This window comes from Linepithema humile, chromosome 4 (genome assembly GCF_040581485.1).
Source record: "Linepithema humile isolate Giens D197 chromosome 4, Lhum_UNIL_v1.0, whole genome shotgun sequence".
NCBI classification, from domain to species: Eukaryota; Metazoa; Arthropoda; class Insecta; order Hymenoptera; family Formicidae; genus Linepithema; species Linepithema humile.
Window position 1 is genome coordinate 24,672,050 of NC_090131.1, and position 17,204 is coordinate 24,689,253.

The window sequence follows — 17,204 nt, forward strand, 5'->3', positions numbered from 1 at the left end:
TCTTTATGTATTAATTTTTTTGAAATCTACAATCACATAATTTAAATTGTAAATTGTTCAGTCTTGAATAAAATCTTTTCTAAGCGAAAAATGTAGATCTAATCTAAAATAATCAATTGTGTATTGTTCAATCGATAGCCTACAAAATTTGTGTTATTTCGACCTGATAATGTAGGAAACTGACAGTGTAGCGATAGGTAACAACGACAAGCAACGACAACAGCGACATCACAATAACATAAGCAGTAGTGTGCAGTAGTGTGTTATTTATATTGCAGGAATAATACACTATCTCAGTCCTAGAAGTTTTTGGAGCGATTATTTTGCAAAGTGAGACACGTGAGAGTACTGCTCGATGGACAAAAATGTCGAAGGATTCAGATCACTCAGATGTCAGTTTTAACGCGGTGAGTTTGCTGTCAAAATTGTCAATACATCGATATGTTTCAAATATTGCTTCATTATAAATATTATGACCAGCAGAAAACGTTTTTTGTATCGTCATTGTAATCACGTTTATAAAGGCGTGACCTGTATAATATAATTGTTTTTTCATAATGTCGTGTTTTCTTTTTTAATTTGCATGCAAAATAAATTCATTTATAATAAACTATGTAAGGATATTTTTAAGAATTGCCCAATTTTTATATTGTAGATGAAATCAATGGCTTTAGCTGTACCGCCAGACTCGCCAAAAAAGCCTGTGAAATCTACAGCAGTGGTGAAATATTCTGCAGTTCAAACGCCAGCAACATACGCTCAGCTCCAATGCAACACAGACTTGAATCTTCCACCTAGCAACTGGCTGAGCAGTTCCGCGGAGAGTTACGGTTTGCAGAATGTCTGGTCTCAGAGTACAGGATTCTCCAGTTTTCGCATGGCGCACATGTTTCCCGATTGTGTTGGTGAAGTGGACGTGGTATCAGATGCAGAAAACATAAAAAAGTTACTTAAACTGCCTTACAATCATGGAATGATCTCGATGATGGTACATCGTATTGAAAACACATTGCTGCTAGATGACTTTGATATACACAAGTATCTGCTGAGGCAAGCTGAAAGTGACTGGGAATGGCTGAAGAAGTTTTTCTATGAACATATTTTTCAAAATCTTGGCGACAAGGAAAAACGTCTCTTTCATAAAGCATACAGTAGAAATAGTTTACAGCAAAGAAATCTAGTCTCTAAGTTTCTGTATCATTCTATAGTACTGGCGGATACTAACAAACAAAATGAGAAACCTCAATTACCTGTGAAAACGTTAGAACCCTGTTTACCTGAGCCAACACAAGAAGAGAAAGTACCTGATCCAAACTATAATCATAATTTTGCGAGAAATGTTGTATGGACATTCGAGAACATACAGATGCTTATTGGAACAGACATGCCGATATTCGGCGGTCAGACCCATCCATGTATAAGCTTACGTCTAAGAGACATGTCCAAGCCTATCAATGTTTTAACAGGGATAGACTATTGGTTAGATAATTTAATGTGTAACGTTCCGGAAGTGGTGATGTGCTATCATTTGGATGGTATCGTGCAAAAATATGAACTGATAAAGACGGAAGATCTGCCAAATATGGATGACTCAAAGTTTAGCCCTAAAGTGATCAGAGACGTCGCTCAGAATATATTGAGTTTCCTAAAGAATAACGCGACGAAGGCTGGACATACTTATTGGTTATTTAAAGGTAAATATTAACCTTGCTTCCTAAATATATGAAAAATTCAAACTATCTTTTTACTATTTTAAATACACAAGATTTGATTTATATATGAAATATTTTTTTAGGTAAGGATGACGACGTTGTAAAGCTGTATGATTTAACATCATTGTGCAGTGACGTTTCGGAAGAGAAAGGACAGAACCCCTTTACCGTGCCTGTTGCAATGTTATTGTACAGAGTAGCTCGCAACATGAAGTACTCTCCTGACTATCATCGTTATCAGAGTACAATTAGAATGTTGCTGAAAAATTGTGTTGAATTACTGGCCAGAGAGAAGTATCCGCAGATTGTTACATCCGCGCATTTCATGCTCTCGGATTTGTATATACCGTCGGACACAGATCCAGCTAGTCCAGGCTTATCGGATCAAAGCGACGAGGAAGACACCCATAGTGAATATAGCACGAATCAAGAGAACGAAAAGGAAGAGGAAGAACAGAAGGAGGAAGAGGAGACTTGCGCGGCGATTAAATCTTTGACCCTAGCCAACAGTAAGTAAGTCTTTGACCTAGATTCTATTCTCTTAAAATTCTCGTAAAAGCTAAGAGTCAATTGTCTTTGTAGTGAAGGAACAAACAGAACGCGAGCAACCAAAATATAAGGCGCCACCGATCTCTGGCACGATAGAAGAGAGATGTTTATCCGGATTGGAGCACGTTACTTATGGACTCGAGTGCCTTCGGTATTTTCCAACCGAGGACAACAGCGACGAGGAGCAAAAGAAAGCGGAGGAACTTGAGAAGGAAAAACGCAAGTATGAAGAGATGCATCCGAATGTGGCGAAACCTTTTCAAGCGATTCCCATGCCTTACGCCCCATTAAATCAGCAAAGCCAGGACGATATGCCGGAAGAAGAATCAGAGAATTATAGTCCCATACACAAGAAGAAAAATAAGCAAAAGAAGAAGAAGAACGAGAAGAACATTACGAAGGAAATAGCGAGCGAAAACGCTTTATTGTGCAAACCTAAGGTGGAGACACTACCCACGTGGCAGGCGCCGAAAAAGAGCGATAATATTTGCTGGCGCGCTCACTTGAAAACGCTGTTATACGAGAAGGCTTCGTTGATATTTGCCGTACTCGCCGAGAAAGAATATGTGAATAAGAATTACGGCGCCTCTTTGCGATACATGCTGGCAGTATTGTACTGCCAAAAGATACTGGAAATTTTCTGTGGCGTAAGGAATGACAAATCGATCAGTTATCTGTTAGGTCGCGCAGGAGATTGTTGTTTTATGACCGTGCAGGATTGGTGCAACGTGGAGAAACATAAGAAAGATTACGAGACGAAGAACGAAACGGAGGAGAAAATAGTCGAGGAGTTATTCAGTATGGAAGACTTGGATATGAGTAAATATCAAAATACGCAAAACTTTACGATGTAAGTAGCATTAACGATCGTTAACGATGTGTATTTTGTTGCAGACGGTGCCGAGTTACTACCGAAGGGATTGGAAAGTCTAGAATCTACTCTGGTCTCCTCTTACAAATGTTACGAAAAAGCATTGTCGCTAGAACCGATAGATATGGACAGAAATAATTTGCTAAGGCGATTAGGAAACATTCATAACGAATTGGGTGTTCTTTACATGAACCAAGCGGGATGTATGTAATTATTGCGCATTTGACAGCGAAAAGTGGCGCGAATACATATCGCACACTAATCGAAAAACTAACTTCTTACAGCTCGATACCAGCAAGAAAATCAGACTGAGGAATCATTAAATTCCGCGGACGTAACGGCACTTCTAACATGTTCCTTGACTCACTTGGAGTCCGGCGTTAAAGCCTTCGAAACCGTCCATGACGAAGCGAATCTCGCTCTTTTGCATTCTAATACCGGCCGACTCATGCGGCTCTGCGCGCATATGCACGGCAAGCAAAATACGCAGGAGCGTCACTTTTACAATAAGGCACTCGCGAGCTATCAGAAGGCTGTGCAAGTTCTAGGCAGTAGGAAAACGAATCCGTCGATATGGGATACCGTGACGTGGGACCTGTCGACAACGTTGTACACGATGGCTACGTTATTGCAAGATTATCCCACAGCCGGATATAAAGTATAATCACTTGCCGAATATATGAATAAATTGATAAATCTTTCGCGAACTGAATAATAACTGAATAATAATAATTAAATAATAAATTAATAAACAGATGTACTGATGAATTATTTTCATTGCAGACTGAGGTGGAATTGGAGAGAGAAGTGGTCGATATTCTTCAGAAGGCACTCAAGCATTGCGACGTGGATACGCCAGGACCACGGCAGCCGGTTTATCAATTCCGCGCTGCGATTATTCAGCATCGATTAGCTTCATTATATCATCGCGTCTATCGAGAGTTCGAATCGGACGCCGATAGTGGCAAGAAAAAAACGAGTTTGCAGTTGTGCAAATTATATTACGACAAGGCGGCGAAGTTGTTACTCTCGTTAGAACAGAGTAGCGAATATTTGACGGTACAAATGGAAAGAGTCGCTCTGGCGGAATACCAAGCACGTAGTATGTTTACCTTCTCTGGCAGACTATTATTCTTTCATCGTTCGATTTTTTTTTCTCGACATAACAAGACTTCACGTTTGACTTTTCAGATGGCACAACTTTCAACAGCAAACTGAAAGCGTACCAGAACGGCTTGGATTTAATTTTACAATGTATACCTATTATGGAAATATTGTGCGAGCGAAATAATGCAGTGAAACAAAAGCTGAAGGAGATAGCTGATAATAAAATAGAAAATGACAGCGCAGAACGCGAGAAAGCGGCTGAGGAACAAAAGTTGATGGACGATGAGGAGAATCTCGTTATTTTGCTTGAACAGAGACTGCAGTTTCTTCTGCGATCAGTGACTAAACTGTTTCTCAGTAAAAGTCCCAGCCACAATAAAAAAGAGTACGTTATTCTTACATTCGTCTATTATTAAATTAAGTAAATATTAAATTATGGCATAATTTAACATGTAATCTTCGATAAAATTTCAGACACGAGACACTCGCTAATCTATACAAACAGTGTTATGTACGAACGTTGCGACCGGATACGATGTCTGGATCTACCTTAATAAAACACGTAACGGAGCTTTTACAAGAATTGGACTGTACGTTGAAGCAAGTGGAATCTTAATCGACGTGTAAATAAATTTTATATATATATATAAAATTTATACATACATACATACAGTTTATGCATATATATAATATATTTTATATATATATAATATATTTTATATATATATATATATATATATATATATATATGCAGTGGCGTACAAAATGTCACTGGAAACTTTTACACGCCACTGTATATATAAACTGTGTGTGTGTGTGAGAGAGTGTGTGTGAGTGTGGATATTGATGAATGATATTAATGTTGAATTTTTCGTAACTATGCAGTATGTATAAAAGAGAAAGTGCTGGTGTTTGTATTACCGATCTAACAGTGCAAATATATAGAACAAGAACTCTAATTCGTCAGTGCAGCTTTTTTATTCTAACGTGTGTAAATATAAAATATATATTTTTAAACTAAGAATAAAGAATGCGGAAATTTATTTCAGATGTAACGAGTTACTTCCCTAAGTAGATATTACGTTGTTTCATACGCGTTTCAAGATGGATAATATTTCAGAAGCCGAATTCTCAATGAATTAATTAGGTTCTTCCTCGACAGTCCTTATCAGGATTTAATAGTGCTCGATTTTCGGTGAGGGAACTTATCTGACGACAGGGTTGGATGTCGGCATGACATTTTAATTAAAATAAAGGCAAGATTGGAGGGCAAAGTTAAAGCCTAAGTTTATCGCCAAGGTCGGGGTTTCGTACGTGTTCTTACAGGCGTCTCCGTGTCTTCGGAAAGACGGATGGCGGTATGAGAGTTTGAATGAGTCTCCACCCGGCCGTTGTGTGGCTTATATAAGTTTCTGATATACACGAGCAAGCAAGCGAGGTGCGCCCGGCTCGGTCGGGCGGAAACTCGATAAAAAACTCATTTATTAGAGAATCCGAGATGAACCGTTGTTGCGTGGCCGAGAGGCCGGTCGAAGTTGAAGATTAAAGGAAACCGAGTTCTGCTAAATCACGGCTGCGAACTTGATTGCGCGTATATCAGAAATGTTTCACGTCAACGAGAAACTTGCTCTGAGCTAATCTTTTTTTATCAGATATCAGAAACGGAGAGATCTCTGAAAAAAAAAAAAAAATAAATAAACGGAATATCCCACATAAAACATGTGTCTATGCTTTTTCTATAATATTTTTATCAGAGTTGAGCATTTTCGCGTAGTAATGGAAACTAACGTTTCATCTATGCGGATGACGGGCAATGCGTAATCTATGAACTGTAGCAATATATTTTTCATAAATTTTTGTGTAATTGAATACATGTTTTCATCTAATTATTGTCATATTTGTAAAATGTATGCATAAACGCAATGTAACATTGCTGGAACAATCGAGTGTGCAACAAGTAAGATGTCAGAAATTGCAAACAAGAGTTGAATAAAAAATTTTCAAATTGTAGCACAAATTAGATTTTGTGTGCGACAATGTTCAATATGAATTAAATTCATTCAGATTCAATATTCATTACTGATTAAGAAATAAAGCATTATGCTAATTTTATCAAAACGCTAAAAAATGCAATTCTACATCACTTTCGTTTTATCGCGATTGGATCTTAATTCAATGAATTAAACTGTATGATTTTATAATGGCAAATTTTACAATAGCGGGGGATTAAATTCACAATTCCGTTTCATCTTCTTTTCCGGCCGGAATCGATCGGCCGCGAGTCTAAGTAGATTTCTGCCAGGACATCCGACGACGTGCGCGCGGTATGCATATTCGGATAATATACTGCGAATTGTTGCGGACGATAGACAAAAGGCAATCGCACCGGCGCTTCGCCTGATTAATTTTAACGAAGGCACGAACCAATCCATCGCGTCGATGGCGGCGGTGGCAGCGGCGACGTCGACCGGTCGAAGATCGATGAACTACGAGCGGGGCGTCCGTCCGGCCCGCCGAGATATAACAATTCCAGCTGTCAGTCGCATCCCTCACGCTCGAATGGATTCGACCTCCCCCGGAAGAGAAGAGGGAGGACGCACCGGCAGAGCGTATGTCAAAGACAAAACAAAAGGAGCAGACGGAAGAGAATCGGCCGATTCGTTGTCTCCTTCCTGTTTTCATTTCCCGCCCGATCCTGATTTCGTACTCCGCCGTCGTCTGTGGTTTGACCTTTCGCAGATTCACTGATAGCGGTGGTTTAAACGGTCCCTCGGAACTCTGACTATTAAGAGAACTACTAAAAAGGGTCCTAAATCCTTCCGCAGATTTATAATTATTCGTTCTTTAAAACTGGTAATTCCTAGTTGATGCTTCTATAAAATATATGGTAAAATTTAGAAATAACTTTTTTTACTCTCCTAAAATAATAATTAAATAATCGTAAAAATTATTTTGCGCAGAAGATACTCTAAATATAAATTATTCTATCCCTCTTCTCGAAATTTCAATACGTCTCGGCCAGTGGGACTTAAATGTTTCTCCCGCTTCGGTGCAACCAGTAATACGAGCTCTGAATTCGCCGCTGACCCTTCCAAGCAATCTCTGTCTCATTCTCTCTCTCTCTCTCTCTTTCGAAATATCATCGAGATCGCGACATTGCGATTTCGGTATTGACGTTGCGCAACGTTGCGGTTAAATATCTGCCAGGCGAAGACGCGACCCACCTAAATCCACCACTTTTAATGGAATCTACTTGACGGGGGTGACAGGTGTCGCGGAAATGTGCACAGTGGAAAGTTCGGATATCGCGATTTATTAAAATACACACTGGTTTACGGAGCAGTCCGTTCGACCATCGGATCGACACGATGTCATCGCAAAATCATACTTTCCTAATAAAGACTCCTGAATTTGCGGAAAAATATCGAAGAGAATTGAACTCTGTGTCTCTTGATGAAATGGCATTTTTATCGCTAATGCCTTCCCGTGTTATTTCGCGCAGACCTTCCCCGAAACATTATTTCGGGAAATCCTGGTTGAATCCACGGATGAAGTCGCAGTTTCGGGAAAAAATTCCCCCCCTTTTTTTTCTCCTTAGAAATCCAAGGTGGTGGTGTCGTGCGTTACCCGGGTAAGTCCGGGGATGGATCCTCCCCATTTGTCCTCGACGTCGCGCTCGTTATTTGCTCCATCTTCTGGACCTGGCGAAGGGATGTCCCTCCTCCTTTTCACCTTGCAGGAAGCCGTCGCCCGCAGCCGCCGCCGCAAATATTAATCCGCGAAGAAATTCGCTGCGAAATGCCGACCCTGTCCTTCCCTCCAGCCCACTCTCGCACGCTTAGCCACGCTACCCTTTCTGGATTGAACGCACGCAATTTATGGCCTTGTACCTTATCTTCTGCACGCTTTCGGGGAAAATGGTGGACGTGGTGCAAAATAGATGAGGCTGCACAAGAAGCGCTCAGCATTTAACTCTGTCTGACCCGTTTTAATTTTAAACCGCGATGAGGCCCATCAATTTCGAAATTCCATGGTTTTGCATTTATTTGTGTTATATAAATGTTTCATTAAAATCACATTGAAGTATATAAACGTCTTCGCGAACTTAAATGTATCAAATTTATAGAGAACAAACCGGATGGTGGAATCAAATTCTTTATGCTTCGATTGAAATTCTGTAAATACCATTTGTACACACTTTTAATCGTATCATTTGCGACTTTTAATGAAAATATACCGTTTTCCCACATAAACGCTCGCTTTGTATCATCGTTAAATTAACTCTAGTTCATCCCATTGAGTTCTTAAATATTTTCGCTGAATGAACGCACCCGAAGAAATAGCAAAGGGAGGAGCAGAAAGGTTTCGCCGACGAGTGGAATTTCGCGTGGAATCTCGAATTCACGGCTTGTCCTTATCCGACGCGGTCGTCAGCGTCTTATCTGCTCATATCAATTAGACTCTTCGGCAGCGGTGTCTCGTCTGTGTGCCGTCGGCGCATTCCTCGGCCCTTTCATCGTCGCCTTTGCCCATTCCGCCATCCATTCCGCCGTTGCCCTTCGACCTTCGGCTCCGCGACTATCGGTTCCTTTCCGCGCGATTGGTTTTTCTAAGGGAAAATATTTTCGGCGAGCCTAGCGTTCCAGGTCGGCGCGGTCGGCACGCGACCGCTCTCGCGCGCGATTGCATTTACGGCGATTCTCCTCGGTAGCAAGGCACTTCCGACGGTCGTCTTCTCGTCTCTGATGCGAGATTCGATGCTCGGAAGACCGTGAAATATGGGATTCGACAGAGTTTTTTGTAGATCGCCGGTAAGGCGATGCAAGAGTTTCATGCTGGCGCCGGAGAGATAAAGAGATTTTAAGGCAGCCGCGGAGATAATGTTAGAACTACGAGTAATAAATCTTATTTCGACATTGAAATATGTACAAAAACTTTTCACGCATTTTATAGCGATTGAGAAAGTTTTTCATAAACATTTAAATAGATAATCAAATTTTATTTGACGCAACACAGAGTAGAAAAAAATTTTTCCTCAGAGAAACAATTGTTTTTTTTTTTTTTGTATTTTTAAGTATTTTAGTATTTTGACGATTTTAAACATTATGTATACACGAGTATACACGAGTGTCATGATAAGAACATATGTACTGCACATAAACATTTGCGGAATGTGAAGAAGATAAGATACGTGTTTGTCGCATGTCGCTACGTCAATTTTGCCCGGAGTTATAATGTTTTAAAACTCCGGCGCGAGTGCACCGTTTATAACTGATGCGTGCGTACGTGTCGCGCGCGCTGCATAATGTAACGTAATTATTACGGTATTACGATCAGCCGGTCAACTAATTACTAGTAACGAGGATAGGTCATCGCTCTATAGGTTATTGACCTACACGAAACACGTGGTTCCACCATCAATAGTTCCATCATCAGATCAAATCGACATAGATCGATTTCTCAAAGCAGTTGCGACCGGCCCGTTGTCGCTGATATATTAAATTTATCGGTTAGAATGCACTCATTTGCTGGACGCGTGATTTAGGGCGCGAGACACGATGATATCTCTCGTTACGGTCTCGCATTTGCGATGAATGTTTTTGGACATCGTGTATGTACGTGAATAATAGTGAAACTTGGGTGTAATCTATAAATACATTAATCAATGTATTTGTGAAACGGCCCGGCAAGATGTTAGCAATATTGATAGATTTACAGCAAACTTAATGAAATTTGCTGTCAATTTGCCAACATTGTTAATATTTGGCTATTTGAGAGTGAGAAAATTTTAATATTATACTTGTCGTATTGTTGCGTAATGTGTGAATCGTTTTTTTAATACGGCTATACAAAAGTGCGAAATAATTGTTAGAGTTATGTTTATGTTTAGAATTGAATGAAATATTTCTTGAACAGCTCATTTTTTACGAATCCAAAGTATGTCGTACATGTATATTTAACTCGCACTCTGTATTCATTCTCTAACACTTCTATCGATAAAACAGTATTGTTCTATAAATCAAAGAATAATCAAACGTTAAATAATCAATCAGGCATCGCCGCGGGGATTCTAATCCGAGCCCCACCTGCGTCTTACTCGCAAATAACCGTCTCCATCTCGCCGCGGGATACAAATGTAACACCGCCGACGATATTCCGCACGTATCGTCCGTCCGCCGCAAAGTTTGGAAGGTTATCGGAGTGGTATCGGGGATGAGTTATAGCCACGACCAGTCGGGATTATTCTATTACGGCCGGCTGGCGAAGACAAACGCGCGAGCAAGGCGGCCGTGGTGCTGTAACGTGCCTGTAATGCGGATTTTAAATGGCACGTTCGCCCCGCGAACACGTGCGGTTACGTCGACTTGGCGCGACACGGCCGACAATCTCCTTGCAATTCCGGAGGGAGAAGGGAGGCGGGTACTGCATCCAGCCAACCACCCATCGTTGCACCCGTGAAATATTGGCTGGTGAACTCCTGCACGGCGAGTCGCGCGAACCTGGCAAGGCGAAAGACGAGCGGCCGGGAGAGGGAAGAGGCGAGGCGAAAGTTTCATATACGCGTGTTGGAAATTTGAATAAACAGACAGTACGTGCCCGGTTTAAAAACGGCCTCGTTTCGCGATAGAGGGGGGGGGGGATGACGCGCGCCACGCTGAATTCTCGTGAATATCCGCGTCGTCTAATCTTTGTAATTTCGACATCGAGAGAGTCCCGCAAACGACCTAATCTCGCGGAAGGTAAATTTATGCAGGTTTTACGGTTATGGCTGTATTTGGCGAACCGGGAAATATTTGCTCGTCGAAGAACAAAATAACTTCCCCTCTATCACACTTTAATCGAATGTGGCATTTGTTTTAAGTTTTGATATTAAATATTTTGATACTTATGTGTCTCGAGTGAAAATTCTGTTCAACTGAACATTAGACTCTTAAAACATTGTGTCAAATGTTATTCAATTCTTAATAATTTTAATTGAAGAAACAATTGTTTCAGTCTAAGATTTATATTCGCTGAAAATCGAGTTGAAATGTGTCGCGAAAGTATGAGAGGTGAACGGTGGTGCAACAAGTAACCGACGATACGTTCGCCAAATGCAGTAAAATCGCGTGCATTGTGAAAAAAAAAACACAGACGTATTTATCCGTCCGGTGGAAATGCTTTTTGATTTATACGACGTACGTCAAACAGAGCGCGAAATTTTCCGGGCTCGTCCCCCGCGCGCGCGTTTTACGAAGATTTACCCACTGCGTACTCCGACAGACGGGACGATAAGTTCTTCTACACCGGCTCCGTTTCTCAGACGTGACAATGACGAATAACACTTGTGAAAATCGCGCTCTGCGAGATATTAAGTAAAAGGACGATACGAAGCCCATTGTATTCTGCGTAGAAATAAATATCGCGAGTAGCGCGTTTTTTCCGCTTTTCGTATCTCTTATGCGAAGAAATTGTAGTTTATCAATACAATTTTATTAAAATACAAATTTATTAAAATAATTCAATCGGATTTTTTATATTAAAACGAACGAAGAAAAATATTTTATCGCTCCAATATATATTTTTACTTCATTTTATTATATATCTTCTTGATGTAACACAGCAGTCAACAAAGATATTTTGTATACATGAATAGAGAGTTGCCCGTTTTGCCCTTCTCGAATAAATTCTTATACCGTATCTACGATCGTAAAACTTTGTATACATTTTACTGTGTCGATATACTACTGCGCGAAACGTGGCTCAGAGTAACTGAGAGGGATCAACGATTCAAGGGGGAAAACAACAGGTTACTACGCAACCCGTGCACTTTTTGTAGACGACGCATTAGCGATATTCGACTATAGCCGGCGCATTCACGTCGTAAAGCGAAATTTTCTGAAAAAAATGTTGAATTCCCTAAGAGTCCTCATTATTTTTGATAAGGCAAAAGTTTCCTGACCTGGAAGCTTCAAAATGGCGATTACGTGGCTCAAGCGACTTCATCTGTCGGGTGATTGTTGAAACGGCTATATTCTCGCAGAGTTTTTGCTTTCTGAGGAAAAGCGCAGTCTCGCCGAGTCCAATTCTTATTACGTATTTATCGCTAAATGTGGCCGTCTATTTCGCATCGGGCATTCGCATTGAATAAACAATAAGGCTTTTGCAATCAGACCGCTATACCGGTGGGAATATCAGACACCAGAGTGACGTAATTAAATGCGCTTGTAATCTGAAACTTTCAAACGCGCATCTCTTTTCCTCCCGCGCGTTTCGTCACTTGTGACTTGTCGAAGCGACACGAAATATACGTCGCCAATATCACAGATCGCCAATCTCATTCTCAAACTATGTAAACGCCGACTCGGGCCTGATCCTCGAGACTTCGACGTGTTGAACGTTCAGCTGACAATTTCGCACGGAACAATGCGATGGCCCGCGGCGGTTCGGGAGCGCGACCGCGCTAATTAATAATGCCTCGCGTTGCGATGCACGCGATGCACCCGCGCAAAACAGGGCCACATTCCACGACACGGGCATTGTCGAAGTGCCCGGGCACTTGCCCCCCCGCGGTAACAAATTCTAATTTCAGCCCATGGCGCCTGGCCGACGTGAAATTCAAATGAATTAATTAATAACTCGGCGCCACCGGCGCGCACAGCGTTCCCTGTTTTTCCACTCCCTCGCTGTCTCACCCCGTCTCGCGCTTTCCATGTTTTAGTTCGGCCGTTCGCATTGTCAAGCCGTTTATCAGTATCCGCGTAACTGGCTGTCTTCCGCGAACATTTTCCCCGGGATACGTTTCCGGTTCGATAAATATCCCGTGATAAATTTCAGTCGCTCATCGGCGCTCCCGATGTTTGACACGCGACGCGCAGATTTCGTGCACGAGGGATTTCGATCTCGCGCGGAGAATAGATGGTGCTAATTAACGCTTCAGTTGGTAGATTGACGGCAGGACGTTAAAAATGTCGAGATGATGAAAAGTTTTTTTAAAAAATGTTCAGCAATACAGTCGGTTTAAAAAAAAAAGACTTCCGCGCATCTCTCCAATGTTTAACTGTGTGAATTATTTACGAAAAATAAATAACATTCTGCAACTGTGAGATTGATGGCGGAAGACTGATCCGTACATTTAGTAATTACATTCATGAATTATTTTACATGTTTTTTTTTCTACCAATGCAACAGCTTTATTGTAACACACATTCGCGGAGGAGGATATAAAATCTTCACACTATCGCGAAAGATATCCTCGCGTTGCAAAGCCGCATAGCGCGGCTAAGAGCGGACGAAATTCAATTCAATTCATTCCCGACGAATCCGGTCTGCAACTCTTTATCATCCTTTTCACCCGCCATTACATTACCGATGCAGTACTCGTTTCCGTCGGCGAAACAAATGAACTTCAATTTATGATTCAATTTTCGAAGCTTCCCAAACGCACCAGTGGCTTCCAGTGTGTTCTACATACGGCAGAATACTGATAGAAACAGATATTGACAAGCTAGAAAGTACTAGAAATTATAGAAAGATATTCTCTGTCTAATATTTCTGAATGCTGATTACTGTATTTTCTCAATTGAAAATATTGATAATATCGAAAGCATTGAAAAATTTTGAAAATTTTACGCTTATTTTTGTCCACAGATAATATAATGTGTATAATTTAGATAAAATATGTGACGACATAAATATAATATAATTTATATTATAAGGATAAATTAAATACACAATTCTTTGTAAAGCAAAATGAAGAAAAATAATAGAAGAAAATCTTGTGTGGCGTAATAAGTTCTGTTTTTCTCTGTGTAGCAGAAATTAGCTTATAGATTTAGATCTCGCAGATTTACTCGGCTCGTCCGCCTGACTGCTCTTTTCTTCCCTTATCGTCTGACTAACGCCGTCTTCATTCCCTTACGAATTCGCTCGCTCCTTGCGCGATGTCAGAATTAAGCTATTCGTTCCGTTTCCGAAGCAGTCCGACCGGAGGAAATTTTCGTCTAACCGTGCGCCAGAATTGCGCCCGCTCTAATTAAATTAAAAATTCCTAAATTTTAATCAAGAATTTCGCGCAGTGTTTCGAACGCAGAAATCTAAAACAGATTTGGAATAATCGATATCCGTTTGTTAATGTAGAATTAATTATTCCTTGTAAGGATATTAATTATATGCTTTCTGACCTCCACAGCTCCCGATTTTAACTTTTAGCAATTTTTGTATTTACTTTTTTCCCAATCCAACGCGTTCGTCTAGCGCGTGATGTATTTCAGCAGATCGCGCACGAGTCGTCGCCCTTGATTTAACCGCGTTGTGTCGCAAATTTCTTGCCGATATAAATTAGATCGTAAACCGGATTGATCCGACCGAATGTTTGACGCAGTATACGCACGGCAGCTATTAGCGCCCCGCGGCGACACGAAATTGCATTTTAATTCGTTCAACGCACGCGTAACATGCGTGCCGCGTTGCGATCGACGCGGCTAATAAAGTTCGATTCTCTGTCGTGGACCTCGGTCCCTCTCTTGTCGGGTACTGGGCCATCAAAATACACACATGGCGCGTTTTCGCCCGGCGCGGAAAAGCGCAATAAACTGCGCGACTACGAGTGAAAATGGAGAACGTTTTTATCTAAATTGATTTCTATATTAAAATTTCTATACGAAAAGCTTATTATTTTGATTTTACAATAAAGATAAAAGTATTTTTACGTAATTTATAATGCACAATCTAATTAATCAATTAGATCATCACTCAAAGCAGTTGTTATTTTGTTTGTTTTACACAATCTCAATGATTTTCCCTTTATTTATCCAAGTTTCGTAATTAAGTTTTTAATCTCTATTAGAAAAACGAATCGGTGATTCAACCAATTCTCGACCGGCGAACATCAATTGGCGGTTTTGCCATATATTTCACTCTCCGCAGCACAAAATCTACAGAAAGGATCCGACGTTCGCCCGCTCCTCGATCGAGGCACATTCGTCCTGCGGCATCGCGCCAATGCGCGGTACAGATTGATGACGGCGGAGGAAGAAGAAACATGGACGGAGTGTACTGGGGCCAATTAGCCCAGCCGGAGCGCGAGGCACCGCATTTGTCCTCGTTACCGAGGATATTAAGTAATAAGAAAGAATAAGGATCCCGGCGATATTGCCGCGCGCGATACGTGACTCGGCCGACCGTGGCGAGTCGATCTGATATACGGCCTCCGCCGCTAAACGAGAAATAATTGCCGCGAGAAAACTTTCCCCAGGAGCATTCGCGTCACGCGATGACGCCACGGCGAGCTGACATCGTTCTGACTTTTGGTGCACCCCGAAAAAGAACGGAACTTTCGCGAAAACTTGTGCGAAATTTTTTGCATCAATCTTCGGAGAACAGAAATGAACACCTGATATCTCGATATTTGAACATATTTTATATAAAATTTGAAAAAAATATTTTTGAAATAATATATAATCCTGCTTTTAAATTTGAAACAAATTAAATTCTTGGAGTCCATTATACAAATGCGCGCGGATTTGATAGCATTATTTCGCGTTTAAATTTGCAGAATAAAAGCTGCAAAAAGAGTTGCGTTCGATTGATAGAAAATATGATAATCTCCTTATGCTAAGTAGAAAGTTAATTTCACAAAATAATGCGTCACATCTCTAAAGGAAATGTAGCCAAATAGCGACGTAATTTAATATTAAAAAAAAAAAAACTATTTTACAGTGCGTTTAATACGTCTAAAAACCTATTTCTCATAGATGTTACACTGGTTTTCGCGACAATACCCATTGAACGCATCCGTGATTTTCGGCGTTTCGCAAATAGCGTACAAAATGACGGAATTAATTTCACGTAGTTCGGCGAAGCTCGAACTTGAGGCAAAAGGTAGCACGGAGCTTCGTCGCTATCACGATTACATTCGATGCTGCCAGTTGAAAATCGGATCGTGCGCGCGCTCGCGTATTTAATAAACAATAGAATATACGGAGATGAGGAAGTGCAATTGCAAATGCAACTATAACTGGAGCTGCGAAGCACGGTTCGGCCCGTTTTGCCAAAACGAGAGAACGAGAACGATCGTAAAGGGGAAACATAGCGAATTGGTCAGCCGCTCTCTCTCTCTCTCTCTCTTTCTCTCGCTCCCTCTTACGATTGCGGTTGCCGGCTGGTACGTACGTACGCACAACGTTGCGAGAGATCTAGGATAACCGAATTATTCCGCAAGAGTTACGATTAAATGGATTTGCATTGGGCCCGATACGTTGCGCCAGTCATAAGTAGATTATATAAACGGGATTTTAGGAAACGGCATCTGACATGTCGACGTTCGCATGCGTTCGCGACGAGGAAAACAGCTGCGCGTATTCCTGCCTGAGCCTCACCTGCTGCGCCGAGAGTTTAACATCGTACTCTTCGTTAGACGTCGTCGGCATCGCGATCCTTTTGTTCCCGACGACGAGATTATCCGAAGAGCGCGCCGGATGTCGCGATAATTCGTCCTCGGGCGATCTCCTCCGCGTATCGCTGGTATCGACGGGTTCCTTTTCAAAACTTCATTGCGCGAAGAATCGCGTTTCCTGAAGGAGGATTGCTCGAAAATTACTTTTGCGACAGAAAAGAGGATTATAAAACCTTTAAACGCGAAAATCGATTAGTTTCTCTCTATTTTACTAGAAACCATCTAAAGCTTGGTCAGAATTGTATCTTATTTGTTCATGAATGTAATGCAATTCTGAAGCAACTGCTGTAATTTGAAATGTAAACTTGCATCTAATGTGAAAACTATTTACACTAATTCCGGTTAAACTTATCCCGATTTGTACTTGATTAATAACGGTTACATCAAATTCCACTATTAAGAATAAAATAAGAACGTAACGTTCATCAAATTATTTCTTTAAAACATAATCTTATGAATCTAAAAACTGATGCGCAAGGTACATTGATAAAATGTCATTATTGTAGCACTTTCCAGGCTTTCATCATGC

At 41.0% G+C, this 17,204-nt stretch overlaps 2 protein-coding genes across 2 annotated transcripts in view; one reads left to right on the plus strand and one right to left on the minus strand.

Moving 5' to 3' along the window:
• Positions 1-17,204, minus strand: part of LOC105672472 (uro-adherence factor A) — a 159,584-nt gene that overhangs the window by 65,708 nt on the left and 76,672 nt on the right. The gene's annotated exons all lie outside the window — the stretch shown is intronic.
• Positions 226-5,957, plus strand: LOC105672473 (erythroid differentiation-related factor 1). The gene is made up of 9 exons (XM_012367428.2): positions 226-407; positions 656-1,694; positions 1,796-2,221; positions 2,295-3,080; positions 3,156-3,335; positions 3,417-3,790; positions 3,916-4,234; positions 4,324-4,624; positions 4,714-5,957. The coding sequence occupies exons 1-9, from the start codon at positions 366-368 to the stop codon at positions 4,853-4,855; spliced, it is 3,609 nt and encodes a 1,202-aa protein (XP_012222851.1). The 5' UTR covers positions 226-365; the 3' UTR covers positions 4,856-5,957.

Bases quoted from the DNA above. Each gene is read 5' to 3' on its own strand.
- LOC105672473 (XM_012367428.2), top strand. From the start codon at position 366: ATGTCGAAGGATTCAGATCACTCAGATGTCAGTTTTAACGCG. The intron at 2,222-2,294 runs GTAAGTAAGTCT...TTGTCTTTGTAG, and splicing joins ATCTTTGACCCTAGCCAACA to TGAAGGAACAAACAGAACGC. The intron at 4,625-4,713 runs GTACGTTATTCT...ATAAAATTTCAG, and splicing joins CCCAGCCACAATAAAAAAGA to ACACGAGACACTCGCTAATC.